The 24,517-nt window shown below is 42.9% G+C and overlaps 2 protein-coding genes and 1 long non-coding RNA gene across 15 annotated transcripts in view; 2 read left to right on the forward strand and 1 right to left on the reverse strand.

Annotated features, from left to right (window-relative positions):
- The window catches only part of RERE (arginine-glutamic acid dipeptide repeats), a 469,651-nt gene that overhangs the window by 21,311 nt on the left and 423,823 nt on the right, over positions 1-24,517 (forward strand). For 5 of the 13 annotated variants that reach the window (XM_077988803.1, XM_077988773.1, XM_028843497.2 and 2 more), the window contains exon 2: positions 5,571-5,755. The gene's annotated coding sequence lies outside the window, so the exon portion shown is untranslated. 13 annotated transcript variants of the gene reach the window in all.
- On the forward strand, positions 11,020-12,825 carry LOC722119 (large ribosomal subunit protein uL30-like). The gene is made up of 2 exons (XM_077976149.1): positions 11,020-12,224; positions 12,545-12,825. Exons 1-2 carry the CDS (start codon positions 11,814-11,816, stop codon positions 12,671-12,673), a joined length of 540 nt encoding a protein of 179 aa, XP_077832275.1. The 5' UTR covers positions 11,020-11,813; the 3' UTR covers positions 12,674-12,825.
- Positions 14,123-24,284, reverse strand: LOC144336627 (uncharacterized). Its single transcript, XR_013408608.1, has 2 exons — positions 24,226-24,284; positions 14,123-16,014 (listed from the first exon to the last, which is right to left on the reverse strand). It is a non-coding gene; the product is annotated as an uncharacterized LOC144336627 (long non-coding RNA).

The following is a 24,517-nucleotide window of genomic DNA, read 5'->3' on the forward strand; positions in this document are numbered from 1 at the left end:
GAGAAAGTGCAACTTTTCCTGTTATTTTTCCAGTTAGAGGCTTCTCTTACTAGAGACTGCAGTCAGGTACCTGGATTCTGAAATGGAGTTAATGTGACAACTGCTTTGGAATCTCAGTGCTTTCGTACTGGATGGGGAGTGATTTCTTTTAAATAACATGTAGTTGAAACTGATTTCCAACTGCAGGAGGTGATATAAACTCTGACTTTTTTGGAAAATGTTTTAAATATAAAATCTGAAATGAAAAAGGCTTTAAAGTAAAAAGATTTTAAAATATGGTAAGTGCTTTAAATTTAGTAAGTCAGTTTTTCAGGTGGGTGATTCAACTGCTTTCTAGTTAATCTGGTCATTTTTTATTCCAGAGATTTCTTAATATGTCTACTAAAGCATGTGTGTGTTTACGGTAAGATGACTAAATTGCTTCACTTTAAGAACAATAACGATAGGCCGGGCCCGGTGGCTCACGCCTGTAATCCCAGCACTTTGGGAGGCCGAGACGGGCGGATCATGGGGTCAGGAGATCGAGACCATCCTGGCTAACACGGTGAAACCCCGTCTCTACTAAAAACACAAAAACTAGCCGGGCGTGTGGTGGACGCCTGTAGTCCCAGCTACTCGGGAGGCTGAGGCAGGAGAATGGTGTGAACCCAGGAGGCAGAGCTTGCAGTGAGCTGAGATCGCGCCACTGCACTCCAGCCTGGGGGACAGAGCGAGCCTCTGTCTCAAAAAAAAAAAAAAAAAAAAAGAACAATAATGATCTGGTATGTATTTTTATTTTGTGATTCATTCTGATTTTTTTTTTTTTTTTTTTTTTTGAGACGGAGTCTCGCTCTGTAGCCCAGGCTGGAGTGCAGTGGCCGGATCTCAGCTCACTGCAAGCTCCGCCTCCCGGGTTCACGCCATTCTCCGGCCTCAGCCTCCCGAGTAGCTGGGACTACAGGCGCCCGCCACCTCGCCCGGCTATTTTTTGTATTTCTTAGTAGAGACGGGGTTTCACCGTGTTAGCCAGGATGGTCTCGATCTCCTGACCTCGTGATCCGCCCATCTCGGCCTCCCAAAGTGCTGGGATTACAGGCTTGAGCCACCGCGCCCGGCCTTTTTTTTTTTTTTTTAGACGGAGTCTTACTCTGTCACCCAGGCTGGAGTGCAGTGGTGCGATCTTAGCTCACTGCAACCTCCACCTCCCAGGTTCAAGTAATTCTCCTGTCACCCAGTTATTTTTAAAGCATACCAGTAATTTGCTTGACTGATTTGTTTTCAGTTAAAACAAGTGTTAATATTTTTCTAGGGTCTCCCTGTGTTGCCCAGGCTGGTCTTGAACTCCTGGCCTCAAGTGATCCTCCTGCCTCAGGCTCCCAAAGTGCTGGGATTACAGCATGAGCCACTGTTCCTGGCCTTGGCGGATTTTTTTTTTTTTTTTTTAGGAAACTAGTTCTGCCTTCTAGCATTGGCTTCCATCTATTGGGTCCTCTGATAGCCCTTGTCTGTTGCCCAGGGATGATTACAGACTAGTAGGTCTTATCACTGGCTAAGTCTGTGAACCTCATCTGTATTGTTTCACTTGGGAGAAGATGTCAACAGAGGTTCATAGTAGATGGTTTTCTGTTGATTTTGATAGAGCTAAATGTATTGTTTCCTTCCTTTTGCTTTTGTATGTATTTAAACGTTCAGTTTCCTGTTCTTCGTAGTAAAATATTCCTAAAATTGTGGTTCTCTGTATTTTAACCCTTCGTATTTCATCATTTTTCTATAGTTTTATGCCTTTTCTGTTTGGAAAGTCATTTTTAATTGGCTTGCTTTTAGTCATTTAAATTACAATATCAGGCTGAAGTTAGTGGTTTATCTTAATTGATGGTTACAAATCAAACTCCTTATTCTACTCTTTCCCTCTTCTCACTACTGTATTTGACTAGTCTAAAAAAAAAATTGCAGTATCTCCTCTTTTTCCCTCTTGACATCCTTTTTTTAATTCCTAATTTTTTCATGTCTTAAGTTTTTTTCCTACCTTAAAGTCCCTTGGCCTTTTAGTTGTTTTGATTAAAGTGGATTTTTTTCTTGGGCTTTTAATTAGATTTTCTTTTCCTTCAGCTCTTCATAGGGAGATTGAAGATGATGCTGACTGACACTGGGTCAGTGGCCTGATTACTTAGAATGAGACTGAACATTGAGTGGCTTGAATATAGCATTTAACTTAGCCTGTGTATGTTTCCACTTCCACTTGAAGGCTATTTCCTGGCTTAGAGGCACTGTCCTGAAAAATAATAAAATGAATATAAATTAAACAACCCGTGTATTCTTGTGTAGTGCCCATTGGAATCAAGATGAGATCTGAGATCTGGGTGGCCTATGGGAGAATACTATTTATAACTCTAGAAACAATATTTTGCTAAGAGATATGTTTATTACAGTGGAGAGAGCTCTCCAAGTATTTAAAACATACTTTATATGTGCTACATAATTCCTGGGTTTTTTTTTTTTTTTTTTGAGACGGGGTTTCGCTCTTGTTGCCCAGGCTGGAGTGCAATGGTGTGATCTCAGCTCACCGCAACCTCCGCCTCCTAGGTTCAAGCGATTCTCCTGCCTCAACCTCCCAAGTAGTTGGGATTACAGGCATGTACCACCACGCCCAGCTAATTTTGTATTTTTGGTAGAGATGGAGTTTCTCCATGTTAGTCAGGCTGGTCTCGAACTCCCAACCTCAGATGATCTGCCCACCTTGGCCTCCCAAAGGGCTGGGGTTACAGGCGTGAGCCACCACACCAGGCCATGTAATTCCTGTTTCTTCTGGCTTCACTAAAATGTCCTGAACTGTGATAGCCTCTGTGCATAAGAAAAATAAGCCATGACTCCTGGTTGGCATGAGAAGACCTAGAGTCCACTTCCACCTGAACTGTGGGCTTGAAGTATGATTATGTGCCCTACTTCCTTAGCTGTCACATAGGGGCAGTAGTACATAAACTGAAGTGAACAAATAGATACGGAAATCCCTTGAAAATATAAAAGTGCATGCTGGGCATGTGGCATGTATCTATAGTTCCAGCTACTTGGAAGGCGGAGGCCAGAGGGTCGCTTTGGCCCAGGAGTTTGAGGCCAGCCTGGGCAACATAGAAAACTTTGTCTCTTTAAAAAAAGAAAAAAAAAAAAAGGGGCCGGGGGCGGTGGCTCACACCTGTAATCCCAGCACTTTGGGAGGCTGAGGCAGGTGGGTCACAAAGCCAGGAGTTTGAGACCAGCCTAGCCAATACGGTGAAACCCTGTCTCTACTAAAAACACAAAAATTACCCTGGCATGGTGGCGGGCACCTGTAATCCCAGCTACTTGGGAGGCTGAGACAGGAGAATCACCTGAACCTGGGAGGTGGAGGTTTCAGTGAGTCAAGATTGCACCACTGCACTCCAGCCTGAGCGACAGAGCAAGACTCCGTCTCGGGGGGAAAAAAAGACAACCTGGGTAACATAGGGAGACCCTGTCTTTACAGAAATAATAAGAAATATTAGCTGGGTGTGATGGTGCATTCCTGTGGTTCCAGCTACTTGGGAGGCTATGATGGGATGATCACCTGAACCTGGGAAGTTGAGGCTGCAGTGTGACATGATGGCGCCACTGCACTCCAACCTGGGTGACAGCCGTCCTCACCTCAGCCACCCCTCCCACCCCACCTTCTGGCAGTAGCTGGGACTAAAAGTGCATGTCACCACACCTGGCCAACTTTTTTGTTTTGTTTTGTTTTGTTTTGTTAAAGATGGGGTATTGCCATGTTGCCCAGGCTGGTTTCGAATTTTTGGGCTTATGCAATCCACCCACCTTGGTCTCCCAAAGTGCAGGGATTACAGGCATGAGCCATCTTGCTGGGCCACCTTTTTCTTCTCTTTTAACAAATTCAGCAATTTTTCAGTCCCAGAAATTTGTAAGTATATTGTTTGTGGAAAAATACATTGGGAATGTCATCAAAAGATGGTTTCTATTAGGAATGGGAACAAGTAGCAGTTTTCCCTGCTACCTCAACAATCACAGGTCCAGGACCCTTTAATATAAAGATGTAGAGAGAGCCAGAATTAACTCTAAGTTCCTGAAATGATTTCAGAGGCCCTTTTTTTTTTTGGATACGAAGTCTCACTCTGTTGCCCAGGCTGGAGTGCAGTGGCACGATCTCGGGTCACTACAAGCTCTGCCTCCCGAGTTCATGCCATTCTCCTGCCTCAGCTTCCCGAGTAGCTGGGACTACAGGTGCCCGCCACCAGGCCAGCTATTTTTTTTGTATTTAGTAGAGGTGGAGTTTCACTGTGTGTTAGTCAGGATGGTCTCAATCTCCTGACCTCGTGATCCTCCCTCCTTGGCCTCCCAAGGTGCTGGGATGACAGGTGTCATCGCACCTGCCCTCAAATTGTTTATTCCCGTTTAATCATTAAGGAAATAAGCTCTGAAGAGTCAAAGAGTAACTTGTAATTAGAACAGTTAATATGGGTCCTTTCTTTCTCCCCGCTAAACTGTTTTGACTCAGAATTTACCTGGTTAAGTGCCTCTTCCCATGAGAAGTTAATATAATTTAGGTTTTCTCACTTTTGGTTTGGTTATTTGGCATTAGTTTCTTCCTGTAGGAAGTGGCCATATTTTTACCGCTTCTTAGGAGAATATAGGTGCTGACAAATTCCTTGCATCCCCAAGTGCATTTTGCTTGGGTCTTAACCTCCTTGCAGTTTTCTGGGATGCTGATTGCCAGCCTTGTTGATGTGGGACTGGCTTTGAAATCCAGGACATCTTTTGAGGATATCAAAGTACTATAAAGGATGGAAATGTTAAGGTTGCAAAATGCTTGGAGAGTATCACATGCTGTTGATATGCTTACTGTAGTGATTTCTGAGCCTTGGAAATTTAGGCCTTTGATATAGCTGTCATGAAGGTGAGCCTCAGCCCCGTCTGTGAATTTCTCCAGAATCATTCAGTTTAGACTCCCAGTATCAAAATAGATCCTTCTTTCTTTTCTTTTTTCTTTTTTTTGAGACGGAGTCTCATTCTGTCTCCCAGGCTAGAGTGCCGTGGCGCGATCTCAGCTCACTGCAACCTCTGCCTCCCGGGTTCTAGCGATTCTCCTGCCTCAGCCTCCCAAGTAGCTGAGATTACAGGCGCCTGCCACCATGCCCAGCTAATTTTTGTATTTGTAGTAGAAACGGGGTTTCACCATGTTGGCCAGGCTGGTCTCAAACTCCTGACCTCAAGTGATTCACCCACCTCGGCCTCCCAAAGTGCTGGGATTACAAGTGTGAGCCACTGTACCCGGCCTCCCTGCTTCTTTATGTTCCACCATCCTCCCATCCTCGCAGCTTCTTTAAACCTTCCTAATGTTGAGAAACATACCCGATGTAAGACACCATTAAAAAGAATCCAGCGTTTGGGGGAGGTGTTAGGGAGTTGAATGTTGCTAAAGCACCAAGGAGAGAGGAGTTTGACCTATTTTGAGCTCATCTGTGACACCTGTTTCGTTTAGAAAACGCTAATGACACTAGTTGGCAGAGCTGCATTTTTGAAGTTGTTTCATTTAGACACAGTGATAGTCATCTGTCTTCTTTTAGGAGGTGATTGTCTAGGAGTAACTATATGTGCACTCAGCACCGTGTCACAACCACCGTGGGATCCACTTACAGAGAAGATTTGTGGAGAGCTTCAGCCTGTTTATGGTGTTTCTGAGAAAGGAATTGTGGCCATTTGGTATAATTCTGGACAGAAGACTTCTTGTTTATATTACATTGAATTAGAGGTCAGTATTTGAAATTTTCTCTTTGAGTGGCTATTATAAGAGGATCCCGTAAGAATTGATTATTGTGAAATTAGCCAACTACATAGTGTATTTCAAAGATAAGGTAAACTGTTGGACTTGTGATTACCTGGTTTCTGGTATGAATTACTGAACTTACGTTTGTTTTTATGTACATAGATAAAGCTATGTGCTTGATACTCTTTCAATTATAAACTTAATGGGTTATGAGAATTTATAACTTGGGCTTCATTAAGTGAAGGCCAGGCACTCTTATACTTTATCTTTTTTTTTTTTTTTTCTTCTTCTTTTGAGACAGAGTCTTGCTTTGTTGCCCAGGCTGGACTGGTGTAATCATAGTTCACTGCAGCCTTGACCTCCTGGGCTCAAGCGATCCTCCCACCTCGGCCTCCCAGAGTATTAGGAGTACAGGTGTGAGCTGTCATGCCCGGCTTAATTTATCTTTCTTTGTTAAGCTTCACCTGTTCTGTTGATGATAAGTTCTGGGAGATGATGGTGTCCTTTACTTGTCTTTAAATAGTTTCTGACAAGTTTTCTTTTTTTTTTTTTTTTTTAAGACGGAATCTCACTCTGTTACCCGGGCTGGAGTATAGTAGCTGGATCTCAGCTCACTGCAAGCTCCGCCTCCTGGGTTTATGCCATTCTCCTGCCTCAACCTCTCGAGTAGCTGGGACTACAGGCGCCCGCCACCTCGCCCGGCTAGTTTTTTGTATTTTTTAGTAGAGACGGGATTTCACCGTGTTAGCCAGGATGGTCTCGATCTCCTGACCTCGTGATCTGCCCCTCTCGGCCTCCCAAAGTGCTGGGATTACAGGCTTGAGCCACCACGCCCGACCAGGTTTTCTATTAGTATTTTCTACTTTTGTTTGACTCTAAGAGAGTTACAGGTTTGAAACTAATGTCTACTGCCTCTCCCTCTTCTTCTCCTGTGATTCCTATGGGTGCCTGGGAGCTATGTGTTTAGTTTGAAAAGAAGAGATTTCAGAATAATCATGCTTGCCATATACTTACACTGATCATGAACAGTAAAATTTATTCTGAAAGGAGAGACCAGTTGCTTAGTAAGTGAAATGTAACTTGTTATAGAAATGATCTGTAATTTCAGGTCATGTTTTCTAGGAAGCTGCTGTCATCCAAGTCTCCCTTTCTCTGGGCAGTTAGCTGTTAATAAGGGATTATCTGAGTGACATTTTGAGCTTGCCCATTCATTTGGCAGTATTTTATTTTTTTAGAGTCTCTTGGAAGATACAGTGCTAGGCATTGGGGATATAAAAATGAGTAAGATGTGCCCCTACCCTCCTGGAAGTCATGACGAAAAGTGGGGAACAGATATGAAAAAAAAACCCACTAAAATGTGGACTGAAAGAACTGTAGTAATAGTAGAAACATGATACTCCAACAACCTAGAGAGTCATTAAGTGTACATATACCTTGGGCATCTGCATAGCACTTAGGGAGTTAACAAGTTGGTGTTTATCTTGGCAGACCACCTTCAGGCAGCTACCTTTATTGTGGATGTGTGACCTCATGTAACTTGAGTGGGATTTTCCATGTTATTAATAGTTCCTAGGGAGTAGAGAGTAAATCTCTTCTTGGAAGAGGTTGTATTCTCCTGGATCCAAAATACCTTTCTGTATATTTTGTTGTCTTTTAAGAATGTTCTCTCAGATGTTATATAAATAATTTCATCTTTTCTGAGTCCCTTCTTTGGAAAAGGAGTTCTTGCCAAATGAAAGGGACACAGTATTTGGTTTTTCAGTTCATTCTGAAACCCCTGCCACCCTATCTCCCGAAAGAAGTAAAGCCTGGGCTGGGTGCGGTGGCTCACGCCTGTAATCCCAGCATTTTGGGAGGCCGAGGTAGGTGGATCACTTGAGGTCAGTAGTTTGAGACCAGCCTGGCCAACATGGCCAAACCCCATCTCTACTAAAAATACAAAAAAATCTAGCTGGGCATGGTGGCACATGCCTATAATCCCAGCTACTCGGGAGGCTGAGGTACGAGAATTGCTTGAACCTGGGAGGTGGAGATTGCAGTGAGCCGAGATCGTGCCACTGCACTGCAGCCTGGATAAAGAGCAAGACTCTGTAAGTAAAGCCTGACCTTTTTTCTTCCTAGAGAATGGCTTAGTTTATTTCTGGATTTGAAAAAATGTAAAAATAATTCATTAGCATCTTTTAAACTGACACAGGGATTACCTTGGAGCTTTATTAATTAAACTCTAGGCTGTTGGTTATACCTATTAACCTTCATATTTCTCTTACTGGTATTAAATCTATTCATTTATCAAATAGATTAGATTTATTATTTATTTGTATTATTAGCTACATAGTATAGAAGGTACTGGGGAGACTTGTAATATGGTGGGGTTTGCCTCATTAGGAACACATGTTTTTCCTCATGTTTAATTTTTTTGGGGGGTGTCCTTTAACTATCTCGCATTTTTAGTGTATATGCCATTTCCTGTCCCAAAGTAGCACGTAAGTCTAGTCCTAATCTTGGTGCTTGAACCTACAGTTCCAGAGAAGAGCAGCTGGCACTGAATGCTCTCTGGCTCATCTTTCCACCCAGGATCTGTCCGCTAGCCAACAGGTGTGGGAGGTGTGTTTTCCAAGTTTAATGTTGCTGTTAGTGGGATACGAAAGAAATAAAAGTTACTATCTTTGGCGGCAGAATTTAGGAGGGAAGCCTTACAAGAATACAACATTTAGAGATTTCTAGAACAAAAGCGAAATTTAACCAAGTACTTACTGTTTAGCATAACAAATATAGTTCAGTTTCAGGTTAGAGATTAAAGAAGTTAACCAAAGATCCATTAAAAAGCTGAGTGGGCCATTGAAGAATGGGTGCTGTTTGAATAGCAGACTGGGAGAGCAGGTTAGGACAGTCCAGGCAGGGGTCGGCCTGAGGCAGGAATGCATATGGTATGCGCAGCGTTCAGTAAAGAGAACCTGGTTGAAGTACAGAATTTGTGGGGAGGAGTGGTGCCAGATAAGTTAGGTAGACCAAGGAGGACAGGCTTGGAATGCTAGGCATGGAGTGTCTGTTGGCATCTGAAGGGAACTGGGGCGAGGTAATAAGGTAGCATGTCAGCCAGAGAGACTGGAGGGTACACGTCTGTCTGAGTAATTTTGGCCCCAAATTTGTAATGTGGGGATAGGAAGTGTGTTGGTCAGTCTTGATAAAGAGTTATGTGTGCACCTGTGTGATGTGTTAAAATTACTTCCTGCCACTGCTCGTTTTTGGTCAGATAGTAGGTTAGGCTGAAGGAAAGAGAGGTAGTAGCCACAGGACAAATAAGCTTTGAGAAGCCAGAGTGGTTGGTAAAGTATCACTGTTGGCTTTCATTTAATATCTCATATATGTGTATATGTATATATTTATGTATATGTGTGTGTGTATGTGTGTGTGTGTGTGTGTATGTGTATATATATATATATATATATTTCTTTTTTTTCTTTTTTTGGTAGAGAGGAGGTCTTGCTATGTTGCCCAGGCTGGTCCTGAACTCCTGGGATCAAGCAGCCCTCCCCCATTGGCTTCCCCAAATGCTGGGATTACAGGTGTGCCCAACCTAGTATCACTGTGCACCACTGTGCCCAACGTAGTATCATATTTTATATAAGATAAATTTTACCAAAAATTCTGCCATCAAATATAGAAGTAATTTTAGGTTTTTAAAAAATAATAGTTCACATATTCTGTTTCATGTCTTCTCTTGCCTCTCACCCCAAGCACCCACTGATTCATACCTGTTTATCTTCCCCTCCTTTTGCTTCTTAGCTCCTATTTATTTTTCAGGTCTCAGTTTAGGGATCATTTCATTTGGAAAGCCTTCCTCAGTTAGGGCTGTGCCCAGGGTGCTCTCCCTGGCACCTGTACTCCCTCGAGCCATCTCTTATTGTGTCTCATTGTAATTGCACCTGTACTTGTCAGCGGGTTTGCTGCCCTGTGAGCTCTGAAAGCACAGGGACAGTTCTTGTTTGCTATTGAATCCTCATCTGTCAGGGCTGGTCAGGCACATACATGCTACATGGTTAGTAAATATTTGTGCAATATAAAGGTTGGACTTCTTTGTCACTATCATTACAGCTTAAAAAAAAAAAACACTGATTGGGCACAGTGGCTCACGCCTGTAATCCCAGCACTTTGGGAGAGGCCAGGGCAGGCAGATCATGAGGTCAGGAGATCGAAACCAGTCTGGCCAACATGGTGAAATCCTGTCTGTACTAAAAATACAGAAATTAGCCAGGTGTGGTGGTGCGCATCTGTAATCCCAGCTACTCAGGAGGCTGAGGCAGGAGAATCGCTTGAACCCGGGAGGTGGAGGTTGCAGTGAGCCGAGATCACGCCACTGCACTCCAGCCTGGGCAACAAGAGGAAGACTCCATATCAAAAAAACAAAAAAACAAAAAAACTCCTTAATAAACACCTTTCTGCTTCTATGTACTCATTATTAACATATATTAAAAATTAATACATTATTATAAAGTTTTGCTATGATGACTTATATTAACATGGTTGTATTATGTTTTTTTTCACATATATGTTCCTTAAGTATTTTCCCGTTATTGGACAGTTGGCGTATTTCCATTATTCTTTTTTCTACTCTATCTAGTACTACAATCATAAACTTCTTGTACATGTAGCACTTCTTTTTAATGCTTTTATTTTTTTGAGACAGGGTCTTACTCTATCACCCAGGCTGGAGTGCAGTGGCACCATCATGGCTCACTGTAAACTTGACCTCCTGGGCTCAAGCCATCCTCCCACCCCAGCCTCCAAAGTAGCTGGGACTACAGGTGTGCACCACCATGCTGGGCTAATTTTTGTATTTTTTGTAGAGACAGGGTTTTCCCATGTTGCCCAGGCTGGTAATAGTTTTAAATTAAGAATGATAAAGGAAAACCATACACTAAAGCACAGTTTTTTGGTTTTGTTTTGTGTTTTGAGGCAGAGTCTTCCTCTGTTGCCCAGGATGGAGTGCAGTGGCACAATCTTGGCTCACTACAATCTCTGCCTCCAGTATTCAAGCCATTCTCCTGCCTTAGCCTTCCGAGTAGCTGGGATTACAGGCACCCACCACCATGCCTGGCTAATTTTTGTAGTTTTAGTAGAGACAAGGTTTCACCGTGTTGGCCAGGATGGTCTGGAACTCCTGACTTCAGGTGATCCACCCGCCTCGGCCTCCCAGAGTGCTGGGATTACAGGCGTGAGCCACTGCGCCTGGCCAAAACATGTTTTTTTTTTTTTTTTTTTTTTTTTTTAAAGGTGTGTATATTTGTTTATATATTGTGTTTAACTTCAAAATGAGTGGCCTGTAAAATAGCATTTGTTCTGCACAGATTTCATTTTACAGGGAAATAAATGCTTCAGTTCTGACTCAGATTAAACGAATTATAAAATGAGGCATCCGTGATACTCAGACAGAGAGACACGGTGTATGGATGGTACCATTTTAAGTAGGTTATTCAGAGATGGCTTCTCTGAAGAGGTGACATTTGAACAAGGCCTTGAACAGGCTAAGGAACCATGCAGAGGTATAGGAATAGAGCTTTCCAGGCAGAGGTAACATCAAGTGCAAAAGCCCCGAGGTGGAAGCCTGTTGGTTTGGTCAAGGAACAGTGGAAAAACTCTGGGAGAACAGCAGGAGGTGATACCAGGAAAGAGGGGCAGGAGCCAGGTCATAAAGTTCGCTGTGGACCATGCTAAGACTCTGGCTTTCATTTTAAGTATAATGCCACTGGAAGGTATTCATCAGGGTATGTGTGACAGAATCTGATCTCTGTCTTACAAAGATCACTTTGGCTGCTGTGTGAAAGTTAGACTGCGCTCTTTACCAGCTGGAACCGTGGAGGGTGTTGAAGAGAAGAAGGTTCCCGCTGTGCCAGAAACCCTTAAGAAAAAGCAAAGGAATTTCACAGAACTGAAGATCAAGCGCCTAAGAAAGAAGTTCGCCCAAAACATGCTTTGAAAGGCAAGGAGGAAACAAAGCACTATCTATGTAAAAGCAAAGCACTATCACTAGGAATATAGGCAGATGTACAGAACTGAAATTCGAATGGCAAGGATGGCAAGAAAAGCTGGCAACTTCTATGTACCTGCAGAACCCAAATTGGCCTTTGTCATCAGGATCAGAGGTATCAGTGGTGTGAGCCCAGAGGTCCGAAAGGTGTTGCAGCTTCTTTGCCTTTGTCAAATCTTCAATGGAACATTTGTGAAGCTCAACAAGGCTTCAGTTAACACGCTGAGGATTGTAGAGCCATATATTACATGGGGGAACCCAAATCTGAAGTCAGTAAATGAAATAATCTACAAGTGTGGTTATGGCAAAATCAATAAGCAAATTGCTTTGACAGATAACGCTTTGATTGCTCTATCTCTTGGTAAATATGGCATCATCTGCATGGAGGATCTGATTCATGAGATCTATACTGTTGGAAAACACTTTAAAAAAGCAAATAACGGGCTGGGCGTGGTGGCTCAAGCCTGTAATCCCAGCATTTTGGGAGGCCGAGACGGGCGGATCACAAGATCAGGAGATCGAGACCATCCTGGCTAACCCGGTGAAACCCCGTCTCTACTAAAAAATAAAAAAAACTAGCTGGGCGAGGTGGCGGGCGCCTGTAGTCCCAGCTACTCGGGAGGCTGAGGCAGGAGAATGGCATAAACCCAGGAGGCGGAGCTTGCAGTGAGCTGAGATTCGGCCACTACACTCCAGCCTGGATGACAGAGCGATACTCTGTCTCAAAAAAAAAAAAAAAAAAAAAAAAAAAAGCAAATAACTTCCTGTGGCCCTTCAAATTATTTTCTCCACAAGGTAGAATGAAGATAAACCACTCATTTTGTAGAAGGTGGAGATGCTGGCAACAGGGAGGACCAGATCAACAGGCTTCTTAGAAGAATGAACTGAGGTGTCTACCATGATTGCTTCTCTAGTCTGATCAATTTAAATAAACAGTAACTGCTCTCAAGTTGAAAACAAAGAAAGTCAGACTGCTGCCAGTCAGAGTGGAAGCAGGCAGACTGATGGGGAGTGTGGCCAGACTCTGCAAGGGATATGCTGTGGGCCTGAGTTAGTGTGGTAGTGGTACAGGTGATGAAGAGTGGTTGGGTTTGGGATTTGATAAAATGATGTGTTCTGAGATGTGAAGGTCTTACCAGTATTTAAAAAAACAGCTTAAGGCAGGCTGAGTGCGGTGGCTCACGTCTGTAATCCCAGCACTTTAGGAGGCCGAGGTGGGCAGATCATTTGAGGTTGGGAATTTGAGACCAGCCTGGCCAACATGGTGAAACCCCGTCTCTACTAAAAGTACAAAAATTAGCCGGGTGTGGTGGCAGGCACCTGTAGTCTCAGCTACTCAGGAGGCTGAGGTAGGAGAATCGCTTGAACTGGGGAGGCGGAGGTTGCAGTGAGCCAAGATTGCACCATCGCATTCCAGCCTGGGGGACAAGAGCGAGACTTCTTCTCAAAAAAAAGCAGCTCAAGGCAAACTGAGTTAATTAGAGTTTAAAATGCCTTTCTCTTCAAAGTATTTCATAGATTCTGTATCCTTGAAGTTCCTCTGTTGGGAGAATGGAACCAGAAAAGGTAAGGACTAGGACTTGGTTGCATTGTGAATCCACTTGCTGATGGAACAAGAAAGATTGCCTGACAGCAGATGTGCATGTTTTCCTCTGTAATGGTCATTGATTTAATATAAAAGATATGTCTGAAGAATGTATGCTTGAATAAGTAATATGTTGAATTCTGGTGTTTGGTGTGATTGTGTTAGCCTAGACCTGTTTAGTAGTAGCTGAAATATGTTGCAGGAATAATAAGGAATGTAGGGGGTGCCTTTCTGCTGTTATCAAAATCCATTAACAGGTTTTCCTATGCTTGACTGCCTTTCATTGTTACACTTTATGGTTCATGCTGAAGGCGTGTGTAAATGACATCTCTTCTATGGTTTCTCAAGGTCTTAAAAAGTGTTGTATTTTGAGTAAGCATCTGTTTATTCCATAGTAAGGATAGATGCTAGACAGGTTATGACTTACTTTGGTTCTGCTCCCCTACTTTGGATAGGATTTTACCTAGGTGGAGCATTGGATCATGTTCTTGAGCTGTATGGAACTTTGATTGGCTCATGTGAATGCTTCACACTGATGGCCACCCTTTGTTGCTTAAGTTGGTAGAGACATAAGCTCATCCTGGATGCACTTTTTAGTGTACAAGGTTCTGTGAAAAGTGGGTGAGGGTACTTCTCAAGCCATTAAATTATAGTGGACTGTCTTTTTTTTCTTTAGCAAAATTAGGTTTTGGGAGTATGAAATTTAAACTTATATCTGCCATTTGTAAGATATGAAGTCATAGTATGAGTATTTTTGGGGTTTTGTTTGCTTTTTTTAGAGTTGGGGTCTTTTAGGATAGAATTCCCTTTTCCTTAACCACTTAAAGCTTGAGAACAAAGATTTGGAAACCTTTTTTGGGTAGCAGGTCACTTTATTAATCTGATAAAAACTGTGGTTTCTGTTTCCAGAAAAAGACAGATACATATACATGTTTGTTCAACAGATTTATTCAGCACGTATTTATTGAATAGCTACCATCTGCCAGGCATAGTTTATAGATGTTTAGGATATACCAGTGAACAAAAGAGAAAAAAAAACCCAAACCAACCTAAAAACCCTGCCTCTGTGGAGCTTATATTCTAGTGGAATCCAGTGGGTAATAAACAAGAGTGTTATGTAGTATATTAGAATATGATAAATGCTGTGGGAAAAAAATAGATACTGTAAGGGAGTTGGAAAGAAATGGGAAAATGGTGGTTGTTGCAATTTAAATAGGGGAGTCAGGATAGGCCTCATAGAGAGGATTATGTTTGAGCAAAAGGCTAAAATGTATGGGAGTTAGCCCTGCGGAGTTCTGCAGCATGAGCTTCCCAGACAGAGGAGAATAGTCAGTGGAAGGGTCCTAAAGTGGACACAAGGAAGACAGCGTGGTGGGGGCAGAATGAGCAGGGGCTAGAGTGGTGTGTCAGTTTCCTGGGCCTGTCATTACAAGCACATGCTTGGTGGCTTAACACAACAGACATTTATTGTGCCACAGTTGTGGAGGTCAGAAGTCTGAAATTAAGATGTCTGTTGGCAGGGTTACTTCCTTCTGGGGGCTCTTAGGGACAGCCCATCCCGTACTTCCTCCTTGCTTCTGGTGGCTCCTGGCAATCTTCGGTGGCAGTCCCCAGGAACGGGGGCGGGGGGGAGCGGTTAGGACTTGGACGGATCTTTCTGAGGACCTCCCATTCAGAGTTTACGTTGTCTGTTTTGACTTCTGAGGTAGGTGTGCACCGGTAAGGGGTGGGGGCACGTAAAGTTGCTCCTTGGGGCCCTTTTAAGGACTTTGGCTGAAATTGAAATGGGGAAGGCACTGGATGGTTTTGAGCAAAGAAGTGACATGATGTGATTTGCATTTTCTCTTCTTTCTTTTTTTAAAAAAATTGATTTCTGCTTAGTAGAGACAACTCTCCCTGGGTTGCCCATGCTCTTCTCAAACTCCTAAGTTCAAACAGTCCTCCCACTTCGGCCTCCCATAGTGCATTATTTGCATGGTAAAAGGACAGAAGACTCCTTTGTGGACAGTAGATTGGGACAACAGGCTAGAAATAACGAGATAGGTGGGAGGCTATCATGCTAATTATTCATGTGAGAAATGATGGTGCTTACATCCATTTGCTAGTAGACTTGTGAAAAGTGTATGACTTCTGGATGTATTTTGAAGATAGAGCGACAGTATTTTCTGATGAGTTTTTAAATTTTTTTAGTCAGGATCTCACTCTGTTGCCCAGGCTGGAGTGCAGTGGTGTGATCACGGCTCACTGCAGCCTTGACCTCCCTGGCTCAAATGATCCTTCTACCTAAGCCTCCCAAGTAGATGGGACTATAGGTGTATGCCACCATGCTCAGCTAAATTTAAAAATTTTCTGTAGAAATGGGATCTCACTATGTTGCCCAGGCTGGTCTTGAACTACTGGGCTCAAGTGATCCTCTTGTCTCGCCCTCCCCAAGTGTTGGGATTATAGGTATTAGCCACCATGCCTGGTCTCTGATGAATTTCACTGTAGGGTAGGGGTGAAAGAAAGGAGTCAAGGATGAATCCAAGGTTTGGGACTGTGCAGCTTAAAAGGATGGCAGTGTCAGGAGCTGACATGGGAAGGCTGTGTTTAGAGCAGGTTGTTAGTTTGTTTTTTTAAGATTGAGTCTTACTGTGTCGCCTAGGCTGGAGTGCAGTGGCGCAATCTTGGCTCACTTCAACCTCTGCTTCCCGGGTTCAAGTGATTCTCCTGCCTCGGCCTCCTGAGTAGCTGAGACTACAGGTGCCTGCCACCATACCCAGCTAATTTTTGTATTTTTAGTAGAGACAGGGTTTCACCATGTTGGCCAGGCTGGTCTCGAATTCCTGGACTCAAGTGATCTGCCCACCTCAGCCTCCCAAAGTGTTGGAATTACAGGCGTGAGCCACCGCACCTGGCCTCTTGAGCTTAGTTTGGACACACTGAGGTTAACGCTGTATTAGATACTCAAGTGGAGATGCCAGGTAGACAGTTTTAAGATGATGTAAGAGTCTGGAATTCATGTGAGAAACCTGGGTTGGAGATACATAGTTGTGAATGTGTGGCAAGTGTAAGTAAAGTAAAGCTGGGAAACCAGAGGAGATTACCAGTGGAGTATAGGGGAGAGAAGAGAAAGGGTTCAAGGACAAAGTCCAGGGACGTTAAAAAGTCTGAGACAACAGTCAGCAACAAAAGCTGATAAAGAGATCAGCAAAAAAGGAGGAAAACCAAGAAATCGTAGACTATATTATATGGCATCCTGGAAGCCAGATGAGAAAAATGTATTCAAGCAGGAGGGGCAGATGAAGTGTGTCAAAAATCTGCTAAAAATCAGCTCAGGACTGAGAACTTATCATTGGATTTAGCAATGTGGAGAGATGATCTTGGCAAGATTAGTTTCAGTGGAGGGTTTGGTTCAACATTCTTACTGGAGTGGGTTTAAGAGAGAATGAAAGCAGAATTTGAGAGAGTGAGTATAGCACCTTCGTGAGGATATTTGCTGTAAAGGAGAATAGAGAAATAGGGTTGGAGCTAGTGGAAATTCAGTGAAGACATTTATAGAAGTAGCACGCTGCCTCAAAATCAGGTATAATTTCAGGGGATTAATGGGTACCCAAAATCCCTCTGTGAACCTGCAATTTAAAAACTGCTTGTCAGTAAAACCATGAGGCAGTAAAACTTCACTTCCTTCCTTTCGATTTCTCTTTTGTATTAAGATGTTGCATGGTTTGGTAATTAGATCAGTACAAGAAATGACAATTCCTATGTGTCTTCAGTTTTCTTTCTAAGGAATAGGCCTCAGTAGAAATTGGCCTTACAGTTTTGGAAATCTATTTTATCCTAAGTATTTACCCAGGCATTCTAGATGAATTTAATCTTTATCACAATCCTATGTAACAGGTATTACCCCCATTTTATTATTGTGGGAAAATGGAGGCACGGAGAGATTCAATAACTTTCCCAGAGTCACTCAGCTAGGAAGTGGCAGAGTAGTTTTACTTTGTTTGTTATTATGTATTTGTTTTAAGACAGGGTCTCGCCCTGTTGCCCAGGCTGGAGAGCAGTGGGACAGTCATAGCTCACTGCAGCCTTGACTTCCCAGGCTTTAGCAGCCCTCCCACCTCAGCCTCTGGGAACACAGGCCTGTGCCACCACACCCAGCTAATTAAAACAAATTTTTTTTTTTTTTTTTTTTTTGAGACGGAATCTTGCTCTGTTGCCAGGCTCTGGAGTACAGCAGCACGATCTTGGCTCACTGCGACCTCTGCCTCCTGGGTTCAAGTGATTTTCCTCCATCAGCCTCCTGAGTAGACAACAGGTGTGTGCCACTATGCCCAGCTAATTTTTGTATTTTTAGTACAGACGGGGTTTCACCATGTTGACCAGAATAGTCTCAATCTCTTGACCTTGTGATCTGCCTGCCTTGGGCTCCCAAAACCAAAGTGCTGGGATTACAGGCGTGAGCCACCGTGCCTGGCCAAGAATTTTTTTTTTTTTTTTTTGTAGAGACAAGATCTCACTATGTTGCCCAGGCTGGTCTCAACCCTGGGCTCAAGTGATCCTTCTACCTTGGTCTCCCAGAGTGCTGCGATTACAGACATGAGCTACCACGCCTGGCCTCATGGTTCTTTTTTTTTTTTTTTTTTTTTTTTGAGACGGAGTCTCGCTCTGCCGCCCAGGCTGGAGTGCAGTGGCCCGATCTCAGCTCACTGCAAGCTCCGCCTCCGGGGTTCACGCCATTCTCCTGCCTCAGCCTCCCGAGTAGCTGGGACTACAGACGCCTGCCACCGCGCCCGGCTAGTTTTTTGTATTTTTTTTTTTTTTTTAGTAGAGACGGGGTTTCACGGTGTTAGCCAGGATGGTCTCGATCTCCTGACCTCGTGATCTGCCTGTCTCGGCCTCCCAAAGTGCTGGGATTACAGGCTTGAGCCACCGCGCCCGGCCTCTCATGGTTCTTTAATTGTGGATGCTGATAACGTTTGTGAGTGTGGGGCAGAGAAGTGAGGTGTAGGTAGGTGTTGAAGGGCAAGTGGTGCTTGGGAATTCTTTGAGATTTTCAACTGAAAGATTCTCTGAAAGAGGAAGCATTGTCCTCATGGATTGCTCTCAGATGACATAAAATAGATATAGTAAGATTATAATAGTTTTTAAGGACTTGAGAATAGCTTCTTTTCCTCCAGCAGAGAGGTAAGCATCCTGTTCCATTGTGTGATAGTTGTTGGCTGGCACACAGATCTCCTTTTTCTATTTCCAGCAGGTGAAATCACTTCCTCTTCACCTGTACTTTATTTTCTGGTCCTTTTGACAGTAGGGCTTGATATTTTGGTATACCCTGGATGGCATTGTTCTGTTGACTCAGATGACCTAAATTACTTGCTGTTTATTGTAAAGTGGTTCAAGTATGCTTTTGAGGTCCTAGAGTTAAAAACGGATGATTCTGAGTCAGCGTGGCTTGAAGAGCAGATCACTAAGGATCTCATAGTCCAGTGGGATGCAGCATTTGATCTGCTCCAGGTCGCATCCCCTTTTTCTCTGCTGTTTGTGTTAGTCTTTGCTTTCTGAGGTAACTCAGGCATGTACTCGCTGTAATGTCTACCCAAAGCCAGTCTCATTAAGACCAGCCAAGGCCAGGAAATGGAGAGGAAATAATATATACGAGGGTGCTGGAGCCCAAACAGGTTGTCCTTTACCCCGAGGTACAGGTCAAATTAATGACAGAGCTGGCCTTAGAACCCAGTCTTCTTAATGCCTAAGTTAGTGACTTAGGCATTTTTTTTTGAGACAGAATCTTGCCACCCGAGTAGCTGGGATTACAGGTGCACAACACTATGCCTGGCTAATTTTTGTATTTTTTTGTGGAGATAGGGTTTCACCATGTTGGCCATGCTGGTTTTCAACTCCTGGCCTCAAGTGATCCGCCTGCCTCGACCTCCCAAAGTGCTGGGATTACAGGCATAAGCTGCTCCCGGCAACTAAGTTAATGTTTTTTAAATAAAGGAGTGTAAGCACTTTTATGTAATCATAAATTTTCATCATCATTATAATGAATGCATAATGTATCATAAGTGTTTTTTGTTTTTTACTGTTGTAACACTATGGATCTTTTTATTTTCATTCAGTAAATAAGTAATTGTCATTATTCTAGGCACTGAGGATATGATAATAAATAAATAGAAAAAGATCTCTGCTCTCATGGAGTTTACATTGTTTCTTTTTTTTTGAGACAGAGTCTTGCTGGAGTGCAGTGCTGTGATCTTGGCTCACTGCAGCCTCTGCCTCCCGGGTTCGAGCAATTCTCCTGTCTCAGCCTCCTGAGTACCTGGGACTACAGGCACCTGCCACCATGCCCGGCTAATTTTTGTATTTTTAGTAGAGAGGGAGTTTCACCTTGTTGGTCAGGCTGATCTCGAACTCCTGGACCTCAGTTGATCTACCCACCTCGGCCTCTCAAAGTGCTGGGATTACAGGTGTGAGCCACCGCGCCCAGCCTAATTTTTGTATTTTTAGTAGAGATGGGATTTCACCATGTTGTTGGCCAGGCTGGTCTCGAACTCCTGACCTCGTGATCTGCCCACCTCAGCCTCCCAAACCGCCGGGATTACAGGTGTGAGCCACTGCGCCCGGCTGGAATGTATATTCTAGCAGATAAATGTCATCTCATATTTACAATTATTTCCTTAGGATAGAGTCTAAGTAATGTTACGCATAAAATTGTTGAGTAACTGGAGTGGGCGTGGTGGCTCATGCCTGTAATCCCAGCACTTTGGGAGGCCGAGGCAGGCAGATTTCTTGAGGTCAGGAGTTCGAGACCAGCCTGGCCAACATGGCAAAACCCCATCTCTACTAAAAATACAAAAATTAGCCAGGCGTGGTGGCGCATCCCTGTAATCCCAGCCACTTGGGAGCTGAGGCAGGAGAATTGCTTGAACCCAAGAGACTGAGGTTGCAGTGAGCCAAGATTGCACCACTGCACTCTAGCCTGAGTGACAGAGCGAGACTGTCTCAAAACAAAAACAAAAACCAAAACTGTTTAGTATTTCTTTTTTTCTTTCTTTCTTTCTTTTTTTTTTTTTTGGGAGATGAGATCACAGTGGCATGATCTTGACTCACTGCGGCATCCGCCTCCTAGACTCAGGTGATCCTCCTTCCTCAGCCTCCTGAGTAACTGGAACTACAGGCACATACCACCACAACTGAGTAGTTTTTGTATTTTTTGCAGAGAAGGGGTTTTGCCATGTTGCCCAGGCTGGTCTTGAACTCCTGGGCTCAAGCGATCCTCCTGCCTCAGCTTCCCGAAGTGCTGGAATTACAGTTAGGAGCCATCACTCCCAAACCACTGTATTTCTGAACATCAGAATCAACTTTCTTTAAAGCTCTGTAAAAAATGAAGTCTTTTATGGTATTTTTCTTTGCTTAAAATGTATAGTGTTTGCTCTCTCACATACAAGTGTTATCACAAATTAAACTGAGTAGGGACCTCTGAAAGGAAGTTTAAGTATCATCAGTTCTTGGTAAGTAAAGAACATTTTCACTAGATTGCTAAAATATATAAATAGATCTTGTGATTTTTGGCATGCCTGAGAAAATTTTCAGGTAATTTATTGTAAATTTCACTGTACATCAAGAAACATCTTCTTAGAGCTGAATACAGCAGAGAGACTTTAAGACAACAGTCTATGTGGGGTCATCACAGTGAGAATTATTTGATACTTTGTCTAATACATTGGATAACTTTTATGTAATGGCTTGAGGTGAGTCAGTTCTTGCTGTTTGTTTAGTGTGGTGACTGTAAGAAATGGTTGGAGAAAAGGAATGATTGAGCTGCTGTATTCTTATTACTTCTAATTACCCATTCTTCAGGGTAGATAGTATTATTACTCATTTCCAGATGAGGAAATGGAGGTTCAGAGAATTAATTTGTGCAGGGTATCACTATTAGTAATATAACATTTGGGCTTCAAATTGAGGTCTGGGTAGTTAAAGCTTTTTTTTTTTTATTTTTTTTAACCATACCATATACTTTTATTAAAAGTATGACACTTTGGGGCTGGGCGCGGTGGCTCACGCCTGTAATCCCAGCACTTTGGGAGGCCGAGGCAGGCGGATCACGAGGTCAGGAGATCGAGACCATCCTGGCTAATGTGGTGAAACCCCGTCTCTGCTAAAAAAAAAAAAAAAAAAAAACGAAAATTAGCCAGGTGAGATGGCGGGCACCTGTAGTCCCAGCTACTCAGGAGGCTGAGGCAGGAGAATGGCGTGAACCCAGGAGGCGGAACTTGTAGTGAGCTGAGATTGTGCCACTGCACTCCAGCCTGGGCGACAGAGGAAGACTCCGTCTCAAAAAAAAAAAAAAGTATGACACTTTGTTTTCAGAGTGACCTGTCTAAAACTACTGTTTTCTTTTAATTTCATGTAGAAAATATAATGTTCATTCTCTTCTGTTTTCCTGTTTTCTTGATATTTTTATTCAAAAAATTCTAAAAATTAAACCTAGGCTTGGGTATTCTCTTTGTTCCTTCTCCCTTCACAGTCAGCTCTATTATTAAATTTTAATGGTATAAAACATAAGAAAAATATTTGGTGACACTTGATAGTATGTATTTTCTAGAAAGGCAAAGAGAAAGTCTGGACTTCTTAGATAAGCCAATACTTTCCGGAAATGGAAGCACCCATAAAACTTAACTTAAGTAGGTTGCAGTGTAAATGTTAGCAGATGAAATATTGATAACTTTCTTTCTTGTTCTACTTCGAGCTCCTTTGGTGAAGTGCTTATTGGCTTCACTCAGAGTAAGTGGTTCTAATTTTTGACTTTGATACTGTTTTAACATTCAGTAAAAGAAAGTATTTAGGTCTGGTGTGGTGGCTCATGCCTGTAATCCTTGCACTTTGGGAGGTGGAGACAGGCAGATAGCTTGAGCCCCGGAGTTCGAGACCAGCCTGGGCAATATGGTGAAACCCCACCTACACACACACACACACACACACACACACACACACACACAAAATTATTTGGCCAAGGTGGCACATGCCTACACTCTCAGCTATTTGCAGAGGCTGAGGTGGGAGGATCACCTAATCCCGGGGAGGTTGAGGCTGCAGTGAGCCATGATGGTGCCACTGCACTCCAGCCTGGGTGACAGTGACACCCTGCTTCAAAAATAAAGAAATAAGTAAATAAATAAAAAAGAATTTAAGGGGAAGTTCAAACATTGATGGTTTTTAGAAGAAGGAAAGAGGAAAACTTAGTTATAAAATTTGGTCAGTTGTATATTACATGCTTAATAGAATGAAACAGTGTTTTGGGGCTAGGTGGTGGTGGCTCATACCTGTAGTCCTGCACTTTGGGAGGCCAAGCTGGGCAGATCACATGAGGTTCAAGACCAGCCTGGCCAACATGGCAAAACCCTGTCTCTACTCAAAATACAACAATTAGTGGGGCATGGTGGCGTACATCTGTAGTCCCAGCTACTTGGAAGGCTGAGGCATGAGAATCGCTTGAACCTGGGAAGCAGAGGTTGCAGTGAGCTAGTATCATGCCACTGCAGTCCAGCCTGGGCGACAGAGGGAGCCCCTGTCTTAAAAAAGAAAAGAATGAGACAGTGAAGAAAGTAACCTGGTAACTTCAGGTGAGTGAAAAATTAGAAAATTACTGAGCCATTTAAAGTGAGAGGAAATTTAAAGTTTAGGAAATTTATATAAGAAATGGTTTGTGAAAATAGGAAGAATGTATTATTGTGTTATGAATAATAAACAGATGAAGAATTTAGAGATTATTACAATTGGTATGGAAACTATGTACTAATTTGGTGTTTACTTGAATATATTTGAACTAATTATGAACCATGTTTTCAGTGGAAAGATGTCTCAGTTAAGCAAAAGTTTAACCTGGGTGGCATGATTGCTAAGAACACAGATGCAGAATCCAAGACTGCCTGGGTTTAAATCTGAGCTCTACCACATAGAAGCTTTTTATTAATGAGGAAGTTGCTTAACCTCCCTGGGCCTCAGCTTCCTCAATACAAAATGGAGATAGTAATAATACCTACCTCATAAAATTGTTATAAGAGTTAGATGAGTTAATATATGCAAAGCTTAAGTGATGAAAGAGATAAAATATTCCTGTGTTTATCAAACACCCACCATGTGTATTTTATTTATTTATTTTTTGTTTTTATGTTAGTTACTTGTTTTCTAGAAAACATGAAATAACCAGCATGTGTGTTTAATGTTAGGTGCTAGAAAATACAGTTAAGGGAAAAAATTGTCTTTTAAAAAAGTTTATTTGTTTAGTTTTTAGAGGCAAGATCTTACTGTGTTGTCCAGGCTGGAGCACAGTGGCGTGATTGTAGCTCACTGCAGCCTCTGCTTCTGGGCTCAAGAGATCCTCTCATCTCAGCCTCCTGAGTACCTGGAACTACAGGTGTGTGCCACCACATCTGGCTAATTTTATTTTTTTTTGATTTTTGCTGAGACCGGGTCAGGGTCTTACTTTGTTGCCCATGCTGGTCTTGAATGTTTAGCTTTAAGAAGTCTTCCTGCCTCAGCCTCCCAAATTGTTGGGATTATAGGTGTGAGCCACTGTTCCTGGCCCAGAAAAAATTTATAAAGAAAGAAGAAATGTGGCCGGGCGTGGTGACTCATGCCTGTAATCCCAGCACTTTGGGAGGCCAAGGCAGGCGGATCACAGGGTCAAGAGATCAAGACCATCCTGGCCAACATGGTGAAACCCTGCCTCTACTAAAAATACAAAAATTAGCTGGGCATGGTGACGTGCACCTGTAGTCCCAGCTACTTGGGAAGCTAAGGCAGGAGAATCGCTTGAACCCAGGAGGCAGAGGTTGCAGTGAGTTGAGATCGCGCCACTGCACTCCAGCCTGCTGGCACAGCGAGACTCTGTCTCAAAAAAAAAAAGAAAGAAGAAATGCTGCTATGAAAGGAGATATGGGGCTTTTCTCATGATTTAATTCTCCTCAGCTGGAATAATGAAATAATTTTTAAGGAAAAGCAGATGAGGGTTGGACTATTGAGGAGTTAAAATATCCACCAGTGAATGAGCACTTTCATGTTGATCATGTTTATGTCCTTGAGAAGATGAGATAAACCATGGTTTTATTCTGTATAATAGGCTAGTAATTCTTGTTTGATTCTTTTAAGT

Source organism: Macaca mulatta, chromosome 1, assembly GCF_049350105.2.
Source record: "Macaca mulatta isolate MMU2019108-1 chromosome 1, T2T-MMU8v2.0, whole genome shotgun sequence".
In the NCBI taxonomy this organism is placed as follows: domain Eukaryota; kingdom Metazoa; phylum Chordata; class Mammalia; order Primates; family Cercopithecidae; genus Macaca; species Macaca mulatta.

Excerpts from the sequence above, each read along its gene's own strand:
- LOC722119 (XM_077976149.1), top strand. The coding sequence starts at position 11,814 with ATGTACAGAACTGAAATTCGAATGGCAAGGATGGCAAGAAAAGCTGGC. Across the intron at positions 12,225-12,544 it reads ATACTGTTGGAAAACACTTT|AAAAAAGCAAATAACTTCCT; the intron begins AAAAAAGCAAAT and ends AAAAAAAAAAAA.